General features: G+C 36.5%; 1 protein-coding gene across 8 annotated transcripts in view; it reads right to left on the reverse strand.

The window, feature by feature from the left end:
* The window catches only part of ATG10 (autophagy related 10), a 215,775-nt gene that overhangs the window by 140,658 nt on the left and 51,224 nt on the right, over window positions 1-23,893 (reverse strand). For all 8 annotated transcript variants that reach the window (XR_011997044.1, XR_011997043.1, XM_025992944.2 and 5 more), the window contains one exon: window positions 17,968-18,075. Coding sequence is in view for 6 of the 8 variants with exons in the window: in XM_025992944.2 (XP_025848729.1) it covers window positions 17,968-18,075 (108 nt within the window). In the remaining 2 variants the exon portion in view is untranslated. The remainder of the gene's footprint in view (window positions 1-17,967; window positions 18,076-23,893) is intronic.

The following is a 23,893-nucleotide window of genomic DNA, read 5'->3' on the forward strand; positions in this document are numbered from 1 at the left end:
TTACTTTACAGGCTTAGTAGAACAAGAGTGTCTTAGAAATTTAGTGAGTACCTACTGCAATTCTATATTCCATGAGTGCCATTAATAATTTAAAATTTTCTGCTATAACTGTGTATATACCTAGTTTACAAAATCAATTTTGAAGAACCTTGATTGTGACTATCTGGAAAAATCATAAGTATATCTTTGTTTACTAAAGCCTCGGTCTTCCATACTTACTGATTTGCTTTCTATTTCATGAAAGTAAATGGATTTCTAATCATTTCAGTAGTTAGGTTAAAAAAGAAATGAAAATAGCTGGGTGACAGGCACTGAGGAGGGCACTTGATGGGACGGGCACTGGGTGTTATAGTATATGTTGGCAAATTGAATTTAAATTAAAAGAAAAAAGAATGAAAAGTTACTAACAGTTGGATAAAAGGCTGAAACTTTGTCACAGTGCACTTTTAAAAGAGAAAAATCTAGACGTCCATCAGCCAGAAAATATATAAGGGACTTAGAATAAATTAAGGATGTTCAAAGACTCTCAAGAGGGTCTTCAAAATGAAGCTGCCCGTGAGACATGACGTTAATCAAGTAATTGAAGGAAAAAAAAAAACTCAGCCTGGCTAAGTACCTATTTACTGAGCTATTTCTGGGTTCAAGAAATGAGAAGATCTAAAAGAACAGGTATTTAGGTGTTCCGAAATTACACTTCTCATATTTTTACTACCTTCTTCAAAATTTCTCACATAGTCACTTCACTGAATTCCAGAAAATATGTATTGCTATGGCCAAGGGGCATAGAAAAAAAAAAGTCTGATTTTACCTTTTTATCTTCATAAGACAGAAGTTTAATGACTAGGACTGGAAGTCTATCCAAAAAAAAAGACTGGCTTAGTTCAGCCAGAACTATACAGCATCAAACCAAACTGCAAAACAAAGAGACAACAGGAATTTGAATCAAATTACAAGGGTGTGGTCAGAAATAACTGGAGATTCATGAGGGACCAAGGATAAGGAAAAGCAGGAGGTGGGCCAATCAAATGCAAAATCCAGTGTCAGATTAGCCTAAAGTAGGTCAGGAATCACGAATTCAGATCCCAAAGGGGGAAAGTAAGGCACAGGCTGACCCTGGTAGAGAGAAGAAAGCTCTAAATGGTCTCTGCAATACATTGGATTGCACTTGGTATTTGCTCCACCTCCACCTCATTGCAATGCATATGAGAACTCCTAAACACCTAGCCCCAAGAGTCCCAATGTAGCCTTTACACACCTTCCAGAATTGAGGAATTTTCTCCTGATATTCTTACAGCAATGGTCACAGAAGACAAATGAATGATTACACCTTTGCAATATCCTTACTTTTAACTTCTTATATAGGAGATGACCAGGTAACTCCAAAGAGGTAAAATAATCATTTTATCTTCTGAGATTTCTGGTGTCTTCTTCTTTGAATATAAAAAAGTATACTAAACCTTTACTAACATTAAAGTAAAAACTAAAAGAAGGGGAACTATCAATCTAAGAAATCACAGTGGAGAGTGGCTAGACAGAAATGTATTATATCTTTTGAATAATATAAATCATAAAATCTCAGTATTAAAGACCCTGAGACCAACTGAGATGCTTGGAAAGATTATGATAGAAGAAAAATGATTGTATTACACTCAAGTTAGAAAGTCAGTATTATTCCATTCGTAAAAACTATGTTCCCACTGCACCAAGACCTCACTCCCTAATAATAATTGATCAAAGGAGAGAGTTTTCACTGCTTACTTGTATTACAGTCAGTGAAAGATCAGAACCTATAAGAACCTGCCAACAAAATACTCCAGACAAGTGCAAAAATCTATGAAGTATAAGGAGTATAGGCCCCACACTATAAAGAAAAGAAAATGTTACGGCTTTTTCTAAAGCATCAATCAAATCAGAACGAAGTGCCACAGAGAGGATTTTGCTTTATGAAGCGCTGACTTCCTTCAAGGTCATTCATGACGGTGATGCAAAGATGTCTGCAATACTGTGCTTTCTGTCTCGACACTAGAGAACTGCCTAAGGTCCTTACTTAATGAGTTTACAAGCTGAGCTTCATCTTAATAGAAGCAGTTGAGTTCTAAAAAAAAATTTTTAATCTCAGCTCAGTGTAGTCTCTCTCATAGCTACAAAAAAAAAAACCAAAACTCTTATTATAAGGTAATGAATGTGGAGTTAAAATAAATATGACATCCAAAGGGCCACTAAATATTGTCATTACAAATGTCAGTTTCTCTCATTGTGCTCTCTCATTAGTCATCATTATGCTCAAAATCTACAAAATATTTACCTTTTAGCAATGAATTTTATATTTGTTGTTCTCCTTTCTCCAGAAGACACCATTCATTAACTAAACCTCAAATCTTTGAAAGACAATCCAAGCAAGCTACAAAGGATATAAGAAGCCTAAACTAATAGTTTGTGAGACAAGATCAGAAGTAGGGAGCAGATAAATCTGAAAATGTGGATTTAGCATACAAATATTTTTAACTATCAGAAGGTACCTATACCTCTGCATTAAAAAAGAAGACCATTGAGTACTCTCCATACATTTAATGTTATTCTATTACTATCCTATTGAGGGAGTCCAATTTAGTCTATTAGTCTATCAGTGTGTTTTAGTCTATTATTCTATCAATGTGTTTTATATGCTGTCTGGCATTGTAGTGTGAGAGTCATCACTGATGACCAACCATATATTCACTAAGCCCTCTGGTTATACTTAAGTAATTCCATGGTAAACTAGCTTCTCTGAGAATATTATTACAATCAGAGGCCCTCAAAAGGATCACTGCGTTTTGCTTTTCCTCCGAAATCCTCCTATCACACTCAGAGTACAAGAACCATATGGCTAAGAAAAGCAGATATATACCAGGGAAGTTATCAAAGAGGACCATATCCAGGGTCATAGGAGGAGCCAAGAACTTCTAGTTGTCTCTTTAAGTCTGGGTCTATAAAAATGATCCAAATAAAACTGTTGAAAAGAATTTCACAATTTAAAAGTGTCATAAAAAGCTGAATAATAATACTCAGTACAAATAATAATATTCAATGCCAACAATGAAGAAAACCTAGAAAGGCTAAAATAGACCATAAAATGGCATCAAAACTATTTTCATTTTTCCAAACTCTCCTGAGAAGTATGTCTCTACTTCCTAGGAGCTTTGTATCTTTGGGTACCCTTTAACACAATGCTTAATGCTCAACAGATACTCAGAAGCATTTGTTGAATGAAGCAATGAATGAAAAAAAAAGTGAAATTAAAATGTAGGCACTAACTCCCTGAGTTACTAGAAATAATATTTCACTAAGTTCTTAAGGGTAATCAGAGAGCTTAGCTTATGTGGATTAGTCAATATTCAAAGACATTTTTGTTTTGGAAAAAAAAATTATTTCACTGGAAATTATTAATTTATTTACTCCAAATTTAATTTTATTACACTAAGCAGTAAACTATATGATAACATAAAGAGATGTCTGTAATTAAACATTGTTTATTAAAATAATTATAGATTAGCAAATTAATTCTAAATCTACTGAATTTAACATATAATATAGTATAAAACCTTCAAAATGTAAACTAAATACAAGCTAAATAACTTCTCTTAATAACCTCATTATTGAAAACATGTAACCTTATTATTTAACATGATTGTTGGACATTCCCTCACAATGTCCTTTAATTTCTCTCACCTGCATGTTTTCAGGAACTGAAAAAAACCCTAGTCCAACCTCTCTAAGTTCTCCTATGCAAGTTCTTTATATCTTGCCCTCATGGTATTTCCAACTGCCTGCCTTAAACAAAGAGTCCTTGCTGGCATTGGCTTGTTGCTAGTCAGTATTTAGCTCTCTCTTTCTGTAGCTAAGAGAGAGCAACCATCTGCTTCCCACAGCTTTTCATTCCTCTGATAGCTTTCTGCTCTTTCCTCTTCCAACTCAGAAACAGAAAGCGAGAGATAAAACAAAGCATCTTAGGTCCACAACAAGATGCAGAACACCCAGGAGAGTTTCCTCCCAATCAGGAAAATGCTTCCTTAGCAACCACGTTACTAGGGCCAATTAACCTCCTTTCTCTATCAATATTCAATTTACTTTAAAGCCCTTTTTGGTTAAGCCCTTCAGTTTACAATGAGCTTTCTGGCAGAGAAAAAGGTAGCTTCTGTCTTAAAGGAGCCAGGCCTGAACGTCTGTTCAGGGGATCTGTACTTAACACAAGCATTAGGGGATTTCTTAACGTGATGTAAGAGGCAAAAAACATAGAAGAGGCATAGAAATTAAGTACAATCAACCAACATATACCTAAAGTGAGACTGAAACATTTCAGAGCAAGCAGAGATCAGGCACTGAGGAAAATAAGAGATGGAAAAGATGCTTTGTAGCTGCCATCGCTTCATACTTGCCTTGGCTGATTTATATCCCTTCCCACAACCAACAAAGCCCAGGTTACCACTAAATAATCACAGTATCAGTAGAATCCCAGAGAAAAGATGCATGGAAGAGAGGAGCACAGACAGCATAAAAACCAAGAAATTTCCTTTCAGTCAAGAAAGTTAAAATTTGGAACAAGAGAGGAAATAGCACGTCAAAGTCATGAACTATTTCAGAAGTAGTAAAAACTATAATACATTGAAAGAAAAGGAGGTAATTTTATAACAACGTACAATTGTACAATGCTAATTGTCCCCTCTCCAAAGTTCCATGCAAATGGAGGTATATTTTTTCTAAGTCTCACAATTACATTATTATACTGTATTCCAGTTAAGGTAAAGAAAACTTGACCAATATTATACAATAGGTAATTAGTTCTCTTCTGATGTTCATTTTCCAGGCCCTGATGAAAAATCTTTTGTTGAATAATTTCTAGGTTTCTTTAAATTCTACATATAATGCAATATGGAACAACTTGTACACCGCAATTTATAAGGGGCACTGTTATAAATCATCCTTTGGCAGTTTCGGTAGCAGCTCTCCAATATCAACATGCGACACCACTGTATCTCCAAACAATCCTTGCTGCTAACGGTCACAACACAGAATTTCAGAACCAGTTTTGTTTTCCACTATAGTCAATTAACCATTGTAGGACTCTACCCCTCTTGCATACATTGACTCTGAAACAGTAAAGCTGCCTTAATTTGCACCAATAAAGATCAACATTTGTTCATTCTTGCACCCATTATCCTTTTTGATCCTCATAAACCGCCCTGTGAGGCAGGGACCATTATCATACCCTCCAAGTGTTGACATGTCTAATGCTGAAAAAAGAGAGGGGAAAGGAATGTAAACTTTATGAAACACTGCCAGCAATATGTGTTTTACTTTCACAGCAGTGGCCAGGTGTTTCTTCCATGGTATCATTTAATGCACACATCAACCCCGCTTAGGCACAGCCTCTGATTCCCCACCACTTGACTCCCTTAGGTATTTGTGGCCCAGGTTCACAAAGGAGAGATCTGAGGCTCAGAATGGCTGTTACATGCTCAAAGTACACAGTTAAAATGAAGGAAAGTGGGATTTAAAACCAAATTTGCCCAACTCCAAAGCCCTTGCTCTATCAACCATGCTACACCACCTGCTACCCAAAGCTCACAGCAGCCCCATTACACTACTCTACGAATCCTTTTGACTAACATTAGTAATCACCAAAAGTCTAGGTAGTATTTTCCAAATGAGGATCATAAGCCATCAGCAGGTTCTGAAATCAAGTGGTGGACCTCAACTAGCATTTTTTTTTAAAAATTAAATACAGCACAGTAGATTAGTAAAGCAGGATATATAAAAACAAATTATTTCATAAAACCTAGTTTCAAGTATGTGTATGTGGAATGTACTAGGTCCTGCTGTACAATATATTTCTTACTGTGAGTTTATATCAAAAAGTTTGTCTCAGAGGATGCTCTCACATAGACACAGAGCATGGAGAGACTTATCAAAGGACTAGAAGCTATTCCATGTTCAGCTCTGTTCACTCAAATAACATCAGGAAACACAAGACAGGAAGTCTCTTCTCTGACAAGGCAGAGAAAGGATTACCTAGAATCAGCATAGGAGGAGGATGCTGATTGTATAATTACACACCTCCTCCACAGCAGCTCCAGTCCATCAAGTAGATAGTATGGTTTATTTTTTACAGCACTAATTATGTAATTATCCATAACATTAAATCAGTTCCACCTGATTCAGTCTATCACAGGTTTCCTGAAACATTCATTTGTTTATTATTTTTAAAAAGAACACTAAACTACCAATCATATGTAAAAGCTCCAGTGTGGAAGCTGTATAAACTTTCAAAAAAAATCTTCGGTCAAATATGACATTTTTGGTCATTTGGGATAAATGGCAATTGAAATTTCATGTTAATGTACCTTGGAGCTTCTATAAACAACAGATTTCAGACAAGTATATTATTGGTGTTTTCTTCATTATTTCACTATTTCATAAAATGCCTATCATAGAACAATAATGCTACGTTGGATATTTTCGCAAAAAGCTTTTCTAGAAGAACGAAACTTTCTAGTGGCGCCTATGTGGCTCAGTCGGTTAAATATCTGCCTTCAGCTTAGGTCATGATCTAAGGGTCCTGGGATGGAGCCCTGTGTTGGGAATCCCTGCTCAGCAGGGAGTCTCCTTCTCCCTCTCCACCCTGCTTATGCGCTCGCTCTCTCTCTCTCTCTCTCTCTCTCTCTGTCAAATAAATAAACCTTTAAAAAATTAAAACTTTCTATAGGTTGTTCTTTATAATACATCTTCTGGTATATCCCTCGTTCAAAATGAGTTCCTGAGAAAGTGCTACAAAATAAGTAAGCTCTGGATCCTGTGCTGAAGGAGCAGCAGTTGATTAGGGGAGATAACACTAGATGCCACAACTTCCACTCAGCTGCTTCCCATCACCTCTGAGCAAAGATATAAATAACCCCAGCTACCAACCAATACCTGCCACAGCTGCAGAACATCCAGAAAGACTCACCAGTTACCCTCAAATAAGCAAGAGACTAAAACAAGGAACAGGGACAAGGACCAGAGCTAGGAGAAAGCACTCAAATTATAGACCTCATCTGATTCTCCTACCCACATATCCACACTACCTCTTCACTCTTGCCTAACCCTTAAACATGTCTGACACACTCAAACACTACTCATCCATGAAATGCAAAAAAGATCCAGCACACTCCAAATTGCTTGGGACAGTCACTCAGGTCCTCTTCCCTTTACTTTGGGGGAAGAAGGAGGTGTCAATGATTGTACTGCACTTCCTGGGGCTTCAATCTCAGCTTTAACAGATTCTGACTTGGTTGTCTCTCTGATTCTCAGTACTCCTTACTAACTTGAATGTAAATTCCAGATTTAGGAACCTAATGACACACCAGCAAGCTGGTTAATGTCCTAACTTGGAGAACCTACTACCCCTCAGAAGGAGGAAATGTAGACAAACCACGCTAAAAAAACTCTAACTACTTCTCAAACCAATCTAAAGTCTTAACACTCTCACGTTCCACCCAAAATTGCTTTTAGGGCAGAGCCTCTCTTTTTTCCCACCACTACCTTCTATATCATTCCCAACAACACAAGACATAATAAGTGGTAAAAAAAAAAAAAAAAAAAAAAAAAAAGACACCAGACTCCTCCTGGCTGGTTAACTCCAACACCCTGTGTCACCAAATGAGTATGATTTGGAAAAACATTTTTGGAAGTTAGAATCCCACTTCAAGAATGTCCAGCATATGCTACAGCCTCTTCCCCAAGTATTGAGAGTCAGTGTAGAAACCAAGATTGGTCGATGGGTTCATAAGGCAGCCAGAGGGACAGAGGGACAGATGGAATCCCAGTCCTCAAGTTTTTTGTTGTCAGATTCTAACCATGTGTTTTTAAGTCAGTCTGATTTGTCAGAATGCCAACTGTCAAACTGAAAAGCTATGGGCACTGCAGCTTTATTTGAGGTAATTGCCCAAGATTCTATAGTCATGACTCTTGATATGGCTTCTCATTTTCAGCCCCATGCTTGCCCTCTGGATTCATCTGTGTTTGCATGAGTTGACCTTCAACACAACCCATGGATTCCTGACTTAGGGAAGATATTAGCCATGGAATAATAGTGAAAATAACCTGCTAGAATAAAAATAATCCTTTGTCAACAGTCTCACAGAGGCAAAAAAAGAAAGAGAATTTAAGAAGAATAATTGTCAAATGTTGCAATGTGGTCAAGGAGGATGAAAACACTAGATGTGATTACAAGGCAACTAGTAACTTAGAAGAAATCAATTTCCATACCTTGATTTTGATAGATAATCAACAGAAAAAGAGCTGTAGATGAAATGAGTGACAAGGATGAAGGTATTATAGATTATTGAATCTATAAGAAATAAGATTATTTCTTATTCAAGAAATCAGGTGGTGAAGGAAAGAGGCGAGCTGGGATTATAGAAGAGGACTAGGAAGTGGCAACCTCAGTATGGCGTAAAGGTATAGGAGTATGGGACTTAGGTGTTGTGAGCGTTACTGAGATGGCAAGGTCAAAACTAAGCAAGAAGGTAAGAGAAATAAAAAAAGGGACTGATGTTATTGAGGGTCTTGAGACAAAAAGAGTGTACAGGGATGCCTGGGTGGCTTAGTGGTTGAGCATTTGCCTTCGGCTCATGACGTGATCCCAGGATCTGGGATGGAGTCCCATATCAGGCTCCTGCATGGAACCTGCTTCCCTCTCTGACTATGTCTCTGACTCTCTCCGTGTCTCTCATGAATAAATAAATAAAATCTTTAAAAAAAGTGTGCAGAGCACATTCAAAGGGAGAAAAAGTTTAAATACAGTTGAAAATAAGGAGGTTTATAAACAGGAGAATTTCATAGTTTGAGATTATCATTATATTATTTCCCCTTTGTTTCATATCCAACAAACCTAAAGAGAGGTTGAGAGTGAACTATTTCATAAATAATTATTGGAAAGAAAGCACTAATAATGTCACTTCAGATTTATCACTGGTCATTTTAGCTATCTCATCCAAGAAAGAGCCTTATCACTTTCAGAGTACAACTACTTGTCTTTCCCTTCGAAATAAGCTAGGGACGAGCAATAAGAGTATAGAGACCACATTTAATCAGCCAGACAGCTGTACCCTCTGACCCACCAGCCAAAGAAGGCATTCTTTCAGGCATCCATCTGGATGTTCTTTATGTAACACTGCCAGCTTGACAGCCTTCCTACTCTTTTCAATCCACTCTAAACTATAGCTGAGACAGACCTGTCTTCTGTATTCTAAGGCTCCTTTGGGGTCAGCTAGAACTAGATGTAGCTTTTCAAGGATTATCACAAATGCAAAAGACTAATACTGTGCTGAGAGCAAAGAATACCTCTAAAACAATAAATCTGCAAGCACCATATCCCATTTATGAAATCAAAAACAAAACTGTTAAAAACACTTTAACACCTTAGAGTTTTTCCCCTTAGCTTTTCACTTTAAAAATTAAGTGCTGCTTAATAGACAATAAATTAATAATGATAAAATATCCTAACATTGCTAACTTTTAGCTAAGTTAGCAGTGTATTAGGAGAAAATTCTAGATAGTTCAATCCACAAAAAGCAAAATACAGACTATATTAGTTTTCGGCATTTATATGCCAGGCACTAGGTTAGATGCTAAGAACATAGTGTAGATCAGAGTAATCTAACCAGATCAGTGCTCAGACTCTAATAATACAATTCTGAACCACTAATCCAGTTTGAAAATGTTTTATTCTCTTCCTGAAAAATAATCCGTCTGCATTTTTAATAAAAGCCCTTTAACCTCAGGTACTAGTGGAAGAAATATTGGGGGCTATAGAAGAAATATTGCTACTTTATATAAGTAGCAAACTCCATGTATGACTGGCCCTAGTTCTGATCAATGGTTCTGTAGTAATATAATATTCTATACACAGTTAATCTTTATCTGACAGCTAAAAAAAAATCCCTAAAAGTAACTAATTTCACTCAAGCTACTAAAAAACAACCCTCTAAACATCTGAAGATTATATTTCACCATGAGATCACACATTTCCATTGCAACAATCAATTTCTTTAGAATATATGACAACATTGTTTTTGAGTCCTGCATAGGAATTTATGCTAATGCATATTTTTTTCATTCCAGAAAATATATTTTTTTTAATTAACCTTTTCAATTTAAGCTCTAGACAATGTATCCCTTTACACACATGGCGTTTCTACTGGCTTCAAAAAAAAAAATCAAAGGGAGAGAAAGAAGTACAAAATAACGGTTTCAGTTTCATTTATTTTAAATTCAATTATAAAATCAAGATCTCCTGCTCAAAAATTCTCCATGAAAAAAGACCCATATAAAGCTTGAAGCCTTCTATCAATCCATTGAGTATATTTTTTAAAGCTATTTCATGGAAAGCATCTCAAACTCATTAGAAGAAATGAGAGGAACATGTAAATAGAACAATTAAAGTAATACATTAAGTGTCCTTCTCAGAAACAATTGGTTCTTGTTAGACCTTTACAGGTGGACATAAGCATTCCACATTGAAAGCCTGTGAGTTTTTTTTACAGAAATAACAGTTGCATAGTCTCTCAAGTACATATGCTATGGCTAGAAGTAATCTTACTTTTGATTTTTAAAAAAAACCCTCAATATTAGAACTATACATAAAGGAAACTTTCAGATATAATGTGCTGCAGAGTTAAAATACGATGATTCGATCTGGTGCCTTTATGAAAACTTTTTTCCTAGCATGATAAATAGAAAAAGAATTACTTACTACCTGAATTGATTCAACTTGATTTCTCTCAAAATTTAGATGCTCTCTTTGCTCTGCCAAGGTGAATAGAGCACAGAGAATTTTAAATGTAGAAGTAATCTTAAGAAGCCACTTAGGTTATAGGTTCTCAAAGAACCCAATACAGTTTCTGAATTTTTGCGAAGTTATATTTATTCAGGTAGCAAGGGCCTGGAGAAAAAGGAAGAGTCAGGAGAATGTGAAACATTTCCCTGTAGACTCCCTGGCTTAACAAAAGAACACCACCAAGTTGCCTTAACACTCCTAAGATTTCATTAGATCAAACAGTTTTAGTGCTACATCTTTATATGTAATTTCTGATGAGTTCTAAGAGTAAGTTAACACTTCTGTCATATAGTAAAGAAACATAATTTGGTTAAAAAATACTATAACCTGTGCAATAATCCACAATTTTATTAGAGCTGCAAATCCTAATCAGACCTGATTGCTTTTGAGAATATCCAATACTCTCCACTCTCAAATACCACATCACTCTATGCCATATGTTTTCACTCCAAAATAAATAAAGTTAATATTTGCTGCGTCTTTTAACTTTTTCAAAATATCTCAAGAAAAACATAGAAGTGGGATTGGGTCTGCTGTATTAATAGTTATTTTCTTTAGAAATCCATTTATCTATCAACATTAGATTCATCATAACAATATGTAACTACTGAATGACTACTACACATGCTTCCATGTGTAACATTGCTTTAATAATTTCATTTTCATATACTGGGGGAAATCATGCTTATTACTCATCATTTACATTTACCAACATGTCTATACTGTAGTCTAAAAATAGCAGTTGCTTTACAGAGAAATTGTTAACACCAACTGAGAACTGTGGCTTGTCATTTATTCCATTATTAAAAAAAAAAAAAAACACAATATTCTGACATAGGAGTCTATTTTGGACATACAAAATAGAACTCATCCTAGAAGCCACTAAAATCCTTAGGGCAAATGAGTATATTTGAAGACCTGGTTACCTCAGAAGATCATCATTTTCTTGAATATGTTCTTTCGGCAATTGAGATCATCTCCAGTTACTGATTCTTGGCTATATGCTTCAGGGAATTTATGATAGGTTGTTTTTGTTGCGGGCTCTCTATTATATTTTACCTTCCCTGGACTAAGGTAAGTCTCAGCTGGTGAACAACAAGGCCCTAGGACAAAAATCCTTTTTTCAGTAGCATACCATTGCTATTTTTATGACTCTATCATTTTCATAGTTTTAAAAAATGTAATCTGAAGGTACAACCTGAGGCTCTTAGGTAATGAAGATAATAAATGAATAAATAAAATATGCTCCGCACCCATCTCTAATACCTCTTCAAGAGGAAGACATGGAACATTAGCTATCTAACTTTAGACAGAAGAATCCAAACTTCAGTAATATAAAAAATGATTGACCTACTTAAAATAAATATGTTTAGGTATCAGATATGAATTAATCAAAGGGCAAAATATGGGCATCTCCATTCTATGAAAATGATTCAGAATTTCATAAATGAAGAAGTTAAAGATAAAACAAAACTGCAAAGCAACGTCAGCCAGAAACTAGTTCTATAAGGTAAGAATTTCTCAGATATTTTCCACTTCTAAACATTCACTGATCATTTTTACTACTGATTATTAACAGTCAATACCCATGTTGAATATTCATCTCATTGTTTCCTTTTATTAAGAGTGGTTTAATGTGGGACACCTAGGTGGCTCAGTGGTTGGGCATCCACCTCTGGCTCAGGTTGTGTTCCCAGGGTCCTGGGATTGAGTCCTACATCGGGCTCCCCACAGGGAGCCTGCTACTCCGTCTGCCTATGTCCCTGCCTCTCTCTGTGTCTCTTATGAATAAATAAATAAAATCTTAAAAAAAAAAAAGAGTGGCTTAATGCTATACATTATGGAAAACTATCACCTTGTTTCTCCACACTAGTCACTGCATTCTTAATAGAATGCTAATGAGTTAATCTAGAGTCTTACAAAATATTTTTAAAGTTTGGCAGTTATTTTGTAATAATATACACATATCATTTTAATAATGACAAATTTTCATCAAAAAATTAAGCTTGTGTTCCCACTTCCATTTTTAAATTATTATTTAATATATATAAGGCTTCAATTACAATAAAATCATATTTGTTAAAGCAGACCAATTATTAAATGTTTCTTACTATTGTTAAATAAATGATTAAAACTTAATTTATCTAAGAAAAGTATTCATTTAAATCCCAAAAATCATAAGGTGAAAAAGTGAAGTATTAACACCAATATCTATTTATGGAAGTAAATGTTACATAAGATATTTCAAAGACCAGAGCTGGTTATGTTGGGTCCTGGTGAAAATATTCATTTATATCAAAGATTTTAAATTAAGGCAATGGATTTCTTTCGGTCACTGCTAAAGAAAATATCTTGTTCAAAAATTGCCAGTCTTGGTTGTTATTTCACAAACTCAGAAATGTCACAAGAAAATCATATTAACTACTCTGAACAATAAATTTCTTATCTACTATGATTAGACTAGAAGAATTCCTATTCCTCTAAACTAGTACTAAACAACACCCCAATATATTTACTAGATTTCTGAATATCATCTCATTCTTTTAACTATCATTTTGAATTATATGTTAAAAATTCAAAGATGGTATAGAGTATGATTCTCACAAATTACTTCATTTATATATTCCATTATATTTTGCTTTGATTCTAAAAATCCTGTGATTGTCTACATACCATTGTAGATAATCTTATATTCATAAAAATTATGAATCCAACCACTTTTCTACAATCAAGAAAGCTGGTTCTGGTTAGAACAAGGAAGTGAGTTGATTTCCCACATCATACATGGCCAAAATTTAAAAAAACAAAAATGAAACAACTATTCACAGAGGCATTCCTTTGAATATCTTTAAATTGAAATTGTAGAGATATGGAACTTTGGGGCTTTAAATTCTTTTTTTTTTTTAGGATTTTATTTATTTATTTGATAGAAAACAAGAGAGCATAAGTAGGGAGAGCAGTAGAGGGAGAGGGAGAAGCAGGCTGCCCACTGAGCAGGGAGCCCAATACAGGTCTCAATTCCAGGACCCACAACTGATAGCAGACATTCAACCAACTGAGTCACCCAGGTACCCTGGGCTTTAAATTCTAAAGAGAATGCAGAGGTCCCCTCGCTTAGTCTTTTATACAATGCAGGACTCCTTTCTATAATAATAGAGGCTAGGTTACCACAGCGGTGGCCTGAGGACTATCTGCAGAGTGTAAGGATAGTCTATGTGACCTCCACAATTTTTGCTTTGTTTTGTTATAATTAAGCCAACACACAAAAATCTAGATCTGTACCTCATCTTTCAAATCCACCTGGAGGGACGCCTGGGTAGCTCAGCAGCTGAGCATCTGCCTTTGGCTCAGGGCGTGATCCCGGGGTCATGGAATCGAGGCCCGCGTCGGGCTCCCTGCATGGAGCCTGCTTTTCCCTATGCCTGTGTCTCTGCCTCTCTCTCTCTCTCTCTCTGTATCTCTCATGAATAAATAAATGAAACCTTAAAAAAAATAATAAAAATAAAAAAATAAAATCCACCTGGAGATGCATAGCTACTGCCCCTATCGGATGAGTCATGCCATCTCTACTTCTCCAGTGTACTTCCCATCGGCCCACTTGACTCACTCATCATCTGCCTTGTGTTTTAAGCATCCAAGCATTTCAGGCAATGACCACTCAATGTTCCAGAAAGAGGGTTATCCACTCTGTTGCTGAATATCATCACGAAAGGGGAGGGAGTATACAATTTTGCAAACTGACCAATTTCACTCTAGGCAATGCTAAACATTAGAGAGAACTACCTAGAAAAATTTTCAAACAGGAACTAGTTCTATCTTCAGAAACTCATTATTTTCAACTCTTACTTGTGTATTTATTATATTTTCTAGTTATTAGTGTTCTTCACATATGATAATAATAATAATGTATTTTCTTTATCTAGATCAATGGTTCTCAAACATTTTAGTCTCAACCCATTTTCCCAACAAGCTTGTTTTAGAGAGTTATAGCTATTGACATTCACTGTATTAGCAATTAAAACTAAAATTGTTAAAAATATATTTATTAATTCATTTAAAATACATGTTAACATAATGGTACATATCTATGAAAAATAAAGATTTTCCAAAACAGTATTGTCTCCCTCCTTTGATCTAAATATAGAACTTAAATATATACTTCCCTGTAGATCCCTTTTTGTTGGTCTCACATTACTCTTTGGCAGTAGATACTGCTGATACCCATTCCAGCTCTCCTTAAGGCCAGTGCACCCATCCCACTTAGCTGTTTTGATCATTAGCTGATAATACACAGAAGAGTCACTTAGTAACTCTGGAGCCACCCTGCTTGGGAAGCTATGTTCAACTCCACTTCATCCAATGGCTGACGGACAAGTCAATAATTGTCACAGAGTACAAAAGACCGATCCCAATGACACAAAGTGGAACTAATTCTGGGTGTCCTTTGTGCTCCAGACCTTCCCATGGGATCAGACCCAAGCTGGTTTCTAACGGAGACCACATTCTTCTTTAGCTTTTATCTCTTGTCCTATCCTGCTTCTGTCACTCTTTCTTCTACAAGCTCATCCCTAACAATACACTTGAACAGGCACCTCCATCATAGGCTCTGCTTCTGGCAAACCCAACCTGAGACATTTCTCATCCCACCAAGATTACTGCAATATCGACTCTATCATACATTATATTAACTAACCATCTCAGCTGTGCAGCATCTCAAATATGCTAAGCATTCTAATCATAGAGTAATGCAGTGGTTCTCAAAATGGGATCCCTGGGCCAGCAGCAGCAGCATCATTTGGGAACTTGTTAGAACTGCAAACTCTCACGCCATATTCCAAGCATACTGAATCAAAAATGCCATCATAAAAATGTGCCATAATTAACCAATCCATTTATTATACATCTCAGCAGTTCCCATTTCTTCCTAGTATACATAATATTAAAATGAATGTACTTACAGATAAATCTCTGTATGCATTTCTAATTATTCTATGAGTATTTGTCTGCAATCTACTTTGAGGTAAAAGAATTAAAAAATAAGATGTAGGGCAGCCCAGGTGGCTCAGTGGTTTAGCGCCACCTTCAGCCTAGGGTGTGATCCTGGAGACCCGGGATCGAGTCCCACGTCGGGCTCCCTGCATGGAGCCTGCTTCTCCCTCTGCCTGTGTCTCTGCCTCTCTCTCTCTCTCTCTCTCTCTCTCTCTCTCTCATGAATAAATAAATAAAATCTTTAAAATAAAATAAAATAAAAAATAAGATGTAAAAATAGATGAATAGAGGGACAGACATATAATAAAGCAAACACAGCCAAGTGTTAATGAAAGAATCTAGGAGGATATGGACATTGACCACAAAACTTTTGCAACTTTTTCATATTTGAAAAAAAATTTTAAGATTTCATTTATTTATTTGACAGAGAGCACAAGCAGGGGGAGTAGCAGGGAGAGGGAGAAGCAGGCTTCCCATGGAGTAGGGAGCCTGATGTGGGGCCATATTTGAAAATTTTTTAGAAAATGTTTAAAATGAAAAATGTTGAAAAGATTTGTATTTGATGAGGATAATTCCTAGAATTGGAATAAATTGTTCATAGTATGTGCCCATCTTTATACTCTGTGAAGTTAAAACATCAACCAGAAAGTGTCAGTTCCCTCACACTGTCAACACCACTTTTTAGTGCTTTTCAAATCTCTGCCAACGTTTTAGGCATAAACTGGTAATTCATCTTTTAAATCACCATTTCCATGTGCATTTTTAAGTCAATATGTAATGAATTTAAAAGCTTCCTAACATGCCCAGCCTCAGATTTGATGTTGGTTATTTGAACTAAGAAGCAGTAATCAGGATTTGAGTGCCCACCCAGGGGCACTTAGCTTATTACCAAACATAATACCCTCAAGAATAACTTGCAAAAACTGAATCACATTGGCAAGAGTCACTTCTAGGCCAGTATCATACATGGGCAGGGAAGAGGGAGGGTTAGGGCTAGATTGCCAAATGGGTCTACTTTAACAGGTCCTGGAAAGGGGCTCTTCCTTCACAAGAAAAGTGCCCTCTCCCATTTTACTTACTGAAGTATTTTACTTCAGAATGGACTCTACAAAATTATGGTATAGCCACAGAATGAAACACAATGAAGCCAATTAAAAAGAACTATGGAATCCTACATTTACTGACATGGAAAGATCTCCATGATACATGACTTGTTCATTGGACAAACAAAAAAATATGTGAGTGCGTGTATGATAGAAAATGTGTGTTGGGGCACCCGGATGGCTCAGTCAGTTAGACAGCTGCCTTCGCTCAAGTCATGACCCAGAATAGGGCTCCCTGCTTGGTGGGGAACCTGCTTCTCTCCCTCCCTGGCTTGTGCTCTCTTCCACTCTCTCTGTCCCTCAAATAAATAAATAAATACATAAATAAATATTTTTTTAAAAAAGAAAATGTGGAGAAGTATATTTACTAAAATATTAATAGTGGCTGCCTCCAGTTAAAGGACATATGGGAGGTTTTTTTACTCTATGTATTTCTTTATTGTTTATATTTGCCATGGATATATAAAAATTCTTATTAACAATAGCAATATAAGACGGCTATTTGCATTTTGATAAAAATAAAATTGAAAGTATCCCAGAAAACCACTAAGCCATTAGCACCTTATTAAAATTTAATATAGCAAGATTTTCAAGTCAAGGTTAAAGTCCCCTAAGGAATAAGACCTAGATACAGCATATTTTAAAGGACATAGGAGAAAACAGTTAAGGACAGACTAGGCAAAGAGGTCTCCTGCCATGTATTAATCAGCTGAGGGACAGATCTGTATTGTCCTGGGAGGATCTCACTGGGGAAAAATCAACAGGCAACAGAAGGTATCTGTGGTCTTCTAATCCACAGTCTGCATAGACTCAAAGTGGATCTTAACTTTACCACAATTTCTGCTTTCAATATTATACAAGAAAATACCTTCTAACCCATGATGTTCAATTCTCTCCCTACAGCAGGCCCAGGATCCAATGCCAGTTATGTTTTTCAAATACATATTTAACAGATTAAAACTGTTTAATTTATACTTCACAAAGACTGAAAAGGAGAATATGATATAGTAAACCACTTACCTCCATGGGAAGACATGTCTGTACATGGGCAGATGTTCCTGGAGGTGACATCAGCATCCCAGGTTTAATTTGAAAATGTATTTTGCACATGTAGCCTTCAGAACAGTCCTGTGTTCCACACAAAGAATACAAAAGAAAATGCCAATTATCTTAAGAAAACATCATTTTAAGAACTACAGTTTCTCATAAATTTAAAGCTGAGTAAAGAAAAGTATATTAAATGATATGAGATAATATGGATATATAAATCCATTCAATAAACTCTAAACAGAGTAAGCTCTCATTGGATGTAAATTTTAATCCCCTACCTTTATCACTTACTAATATTTCCTCTTCTCTTAGATATCCCTCCTCCTTTTTCTTCTAAGAAGTCCATAGCATAGAAGTCAGTTCAAAACTTTAGCAGTTGGTAGCTGCTAAAAAGCATTTAAACTTATAAAAATATTTTGTGACATATTAATATTGATTTCATTGCCTATATAGAAAGAAACTTAAAGAGGATTTGCAACAGATCTTGAAGCTAGAAGGGACCTTCCACTTTAATTTCTTGTTCAAGGCAAGATCTCCATTACAACATCACAGGGAGGTAATTATGTAGCACCTGCCTAAGCACGTCCAGGAACCTTTCCTTTACTCCCTTTTATGACCACCACCTCTGTTTTGGTGCATGGTACATAGAGAAAATATTATCTTATAATGCACTGAAATGTTTCTCTTTAACTTTAACTCACTGGTTTTAGTTCTGCCCTCGAGAGTCGAAACTCTTCTCTATAAAGTTATTCTTCAAAGACTTGAAGACAATTACCACCATTTTCAAATGTTCCATAGAAGATATAATTTCCAAGCCCTTTATCAGTTGTACTTCTCACCTCTTTCTTATACTTACTCTTAAATACACTAATGGGGGCAGCCCCGGTGGTTCAGCGGTTTAGTGCCACCTTCAGCCCAGGGCATGATCCTGGGGTCCCGGGATCGAGTCCCACATCGAGTTCCCTGCGTGGAGCCTGCTTCTCCCTCTGCCTGTGTCTCTGCCTCTCTCTCTCTCTCTGTCTCTCTCTCTCTCTGTGTCTCTGTGTGTGTGTGTGTGTCTGTCATGAATAAATAAATAAAATCTTTTTAAAATTTAAAAAAAATTAAATATGCTAATGGATAATGTTTATCTAATCATCATCAGTTCCATTTTTTTAAGCAAAACTTGGTTGAATTCAACAAAGTCATGTATAAAAATGTAATACATCCTTATACATGTACTCACTTATCAATGAATATTATTAATTCTCCACCAATTGTCACACTAACACTCACATTTTAACAGAATTTAGCTGTAATTAAGGAAGATGTGATTACTTAATCTGATGCAGTAACAAAAATACAGAATAGCATTCCAACTAAAATAATTCATAATTCACTTAATATTTTTACTAAGATTTAAAAACTCAGTTTTTAACAACACAATAAGGAAAGAAAAAATTTACAGTGTTTGTAAATGACTTAACATTGATTTTTTTTTTTTTTAATTTGTGTCATGTTGGAGCACCTGGGTGGCATAGTCAAAGTGTCTGACTCTTGGTTTCAACTCAGGTCATGATATCAGGGTGGTGAGATCGAGCCCATGTCAGTCTCTGTGCTCAGTTCAGAGTCTGCTTAAGACTTTCTCTCTCTCTCCCTCTGCCCCTTCCCCCCCTCTTTAAAATTAACAAATAAATATTTTTTAAAAATTGTGTCATGCCAACTCTGTAAGAGCATTGGATTTTAAGTAACAGTACTAGGTTAAATAATGTCCCTTCATAATCCCTGTCCACCTATGAATGTGACCTTTTGGGAAACAGGGTCTATGCAAATGTACTAAAGTTAAGATGAGGTCATACTGGAACAAGGTAGACTCTGCATCCAATATGACTAGTGTCCTCTTAAGAGGAAAATTTGGCTACAGAGACACAGATACACAGGGGAGAAGGCCATGGGAAGACAGAGGCACAGACTGAAGTGGTATATCTACAAGCCAAAAAATGCCAACAATTGCCATCAACCACCAGAAGCTAGAAGGGGCAAGGAAAAGTTCTTCTCTAGAGCCTTTAGAGGGAGCATGGTCCTGCAAACACCTTGAATTTCAACTCCCAACCTCCAGAACAGGAAGAGAATAAATTTAAGTCATTCAGTTCATAGTACTTTCTTATGGTAGCTCTAAGAAAGTAATACAGGAACTATATTTTCCAATAAACTTGGTGGCATATTTACAATGCCTCCCAGTTAGCTGGACATCCCACCAGCCCTCCTATATAAGAACCCTGCTGGTTGGTCCTGATCAGCACCAGTTCTATTGGCTGGACCCAACTTATTCTGATTGGTTGATTCCACTGCCATGGATGGCTAAATATTTAAGTATCATTCCTCCCTGTAAGGTAAGATATCAGGTATCCAAAACTATCACCTTTAAAAAATATATTTTTATTTATTTATTTGAGAAAGCACGTGTACTCATAAGCAGGGGGAAGGGCAGAGAGGGAGGGAAAGAATCTCAAGCAGATTCTGTGCCAGTGTAGAGCCCATAGGAGGTTCAATGTCTGACACTAAAAACATGACCCAAGCAGAAACCAAGAGTCCCACGCTCAACTGATTGAGCCACTCAGGTACCCCAATACTATCTCCTTTTATTATTTCATTAAACTTATACATTTTGTAGATGGAATTATTGTTTTAAATTCTAGCTCTGCATCACCCAAACACAAGCACAGCCTCTAATGGCACTCAACCACTGAAATATTTTCATTTGGACAACATAAATGACTTAATATTGGCTTAAATCAAAGATATATGTAGTGATTGTTACTTTTTACATCAGGTATCTATTTCTTCTTCTTCTGGAACAGTAGCCAATTTTCTTCTAAGGAATCATTCCCTTCTCCCCTATAAGTATGGACATGGCTGCCCTACACTCAGAACGATCACAGGACTCTGATCTGGCCAATAAGAACATCAGTCTTGCTAGCCTCAGAGACTCGGGCAGGGGCAAAAAATCTACTCAAGGCCAATGAAACACAGTTAAGGACTTTGGTTAGGGGAGGGGGAAGATACTCTCTTTTCTACTGGAATTGAACCAAGAAGATAAAGTCTTGGCAGTGTTGGCAGCCATCATATAATTAAATGGAACCTGAGAATGAAGCCATGCAGAGGAAAGTAAGACCATGAAATGCGGAAGGACGAGATCTTGATTACACTATTCATACCAACCATACCGAAGCTAGTTCTACCTTCAAATTTTTCAATTACTTGGCCTCCAAAGCCCCTTCTTGGCTTCACCCAATTTGGATTGGGTTTCCTGTCACTTGCAACTGAAATAATATTTCTATAAAATGCCCTATATTATGTTATTAGGAGTTTTTTTTAAAAGATTTTATTTATTTATTCATGAGAGACACAGAGACAGAGGCAGAGACACAGCCAGAGGGAGAAGCAGGCTCCATGCAGAGAGCCTGATGTGGTACTCAATCCCGGGACCTCAGGGTCATGCCCCGAGCCAAAGGCAGACACCCAGCTGCTGAGCCACCCAAGCTCAGGAACTAAATAGTTTAAATAGTTTAAAACAAGGTATGATTTTTCCAGTATCCTCCTATGACCATGGAAGGAGTCTCTTAAGCAATAAAATAGTTTGACTTGAATAAATAAATAAACATGATTTCTATTGTATTTATGAACACCCTCGTTATAATAGATAATCAATAGTTGATTATAAAAAAATTTTTACCAAATATAGTAAATCCAAAATGGTATGTGATTGTGAATCAAAAAGTACCAGCAGTCTGCAATTTAAAAATAATCCAGGTATGGGGGGGGGGGGTACTCTTAAGACATGCAGAGAAAAGTTAGAACTAAGCTGTGTGTGCTGAATCTGATTCATCAAATGAGAGTAACTATTCTATTTCATGAGTGCTGATCAGACAACCTCTCCTTGAGATCATCTATAATTTAGTAAAATCCTAATTACAAGGCAAAATATATCTCCTTTGACATCAAGAGGTTAAGTCCAAAATTCCTATGCACCTCTGTTATAAAATTTAAATATATTATCTGATCTATTTTCCAATGAATTGACAGATATGTCATTTTTAATATTACTTATAATTTAAGGGATTTTATTTCTATTTTAGGTAATTCATGATGCTACTATTAGTGTAAGTAGCATCATGCACAAGGGCTTTTGATTCAGCCTCTATCTGGTCATGGTAATTTTCTTTTTGGTATCAATCTCTCAAACATCAAGATTAGCCTTGAAAAATTAAATATAGGGGGAAAAAAAACAGTTTAAAGCATTTTAGCTTCCTTTCAAACATTTACTTCCACAGAAGTAGGCCTTTCTCCTACACTGCTTTAATTTAAGGCAGAAAAATGTTTTATTCTTCACTGTTGGAAGGTTATTTTTGTAGAAACAAGCAAACGTAAAAGCATGAGAACTGCCCCCCTGAGCTAGCACTGCCGTCCATCTAGCCCAATAAATGATAATTAACTCAAATTTTGACTGACTTTTCTGGTTGACTTTCAACTCTAGCTTCCCCTCATTCTTTCTGTACTTAAGATAGCCTACAATTTAGTGTTTTCTTTAATTTTTAACATATGTTAGTTTTGTTTCCAAAGTTAGGACCTAGGCTCCAGGCCATAGGGAAGAAAGGGTCCTAACTACAGAGTCCAGTTCCACATAAAAACCTGGCCTCTGGTCCCTGAAAATACCCTAGACCAGAACAGGAAAAAGTAGGAACAAAAGAAATCTTGCAATTTATCCAGCTCAACCCTCTCATTTTAGAGATAAGAGGGTGAAGGACTGAAGTACTTTTGAGAGACTTGTCTTACAGCTAATTGGAGGAAGTGCTGGAAGTGGAAAGGAGGCCTCTTGACCCAGCGCTTGCTACCACACTCAGCAATTCTTCCAGAATCAGGATCATGGCAGAAACATGCTTACTGACTCTCAGGGAGTGGTGTAAGCCCACGCTTTGCACACTGAGTAACAAACTGAAACTGTTCAAGCGTGGTCTGGGGACCAGCAGCCTCCATGTCACCTGGGAGCTTGTTAGACACACAGAATCTCAAGCTCCTCCTCAGACTTCCTGAATCAGAATCTGTACTTAACAGGACCCCAGGTGATTTGTGTGCACATTTGGAAGCACTGAGGCAACATGTACTGCAATCCCTGATTCAAAGGTATGGCAAACTGATTACATTAAACAGTGGTTCTCAGCCCTAGCTGGGGTCCCCCTCAGACTAGTGAAATCACAATCTTTCTACAGTGCAAACTTCAATGTAGCAACCAGCGTTGAGAACTACTTTACTTAATTAATTCACTGAAGTTCCCATTTTAAACTCTGAGAACAGTCAACCAAGTAAGTATTCTGTAGCTGTCTTAGGAGAAATGGCCACAAACAACTCCCAACCTCCAGGAATACCATGGCCCACTTGGAGCTCTCCATAGGCAAAATTGGCTTCTGCGAATTCTCATCTTGAGCGAATTCTCATTTTGACAGTACCGAGACAACTTTTTAAGTGGTCTTTACTACCACCTCAAACTCCGCTTTCTGGCAACTTGCCCAGCCTTGACCCAAGCCTCTGTAACTGTCATTAATCTAATAACTCAAAACTGTCACCACCCCATGTCCAACTACACTTTAGCCATCAGAGCTCCTTACTGCCCATCTGCCACTAAGCAGGTTGCTTCACTCTGTCACTGCAGAAGAGAAATAATAGAAAATGTCCAGGTGTTGTTCCCCAGACACCACTAATGAAAAAGAGAACACTTCCGCCTCATAGTCAAAACTCAAGTTATCTACATAGAATACCCTTCACATTACACCAAAATGTGGAATAAAGAGTTAAATGAGAAAAACAATACCATCAATGTGCTAGATGAAAACACTGGAATGAATGTGTACATACATAA

This window comes from Vulpes vulpes, chromosome 14 (genome assembly GCF_048418805.1).
Source record: "Vulpes vulpes isolate BD-2025 chromosome 14, VulVul3, whole genome shotgun sequence".
Taxonomy (NCBI): domain Eukaryota; kingdom Metazoa; phylum Chordata; class Mammalia; order Carnivora; family Canidae; genus Vulpes; species Vulpes vulpes.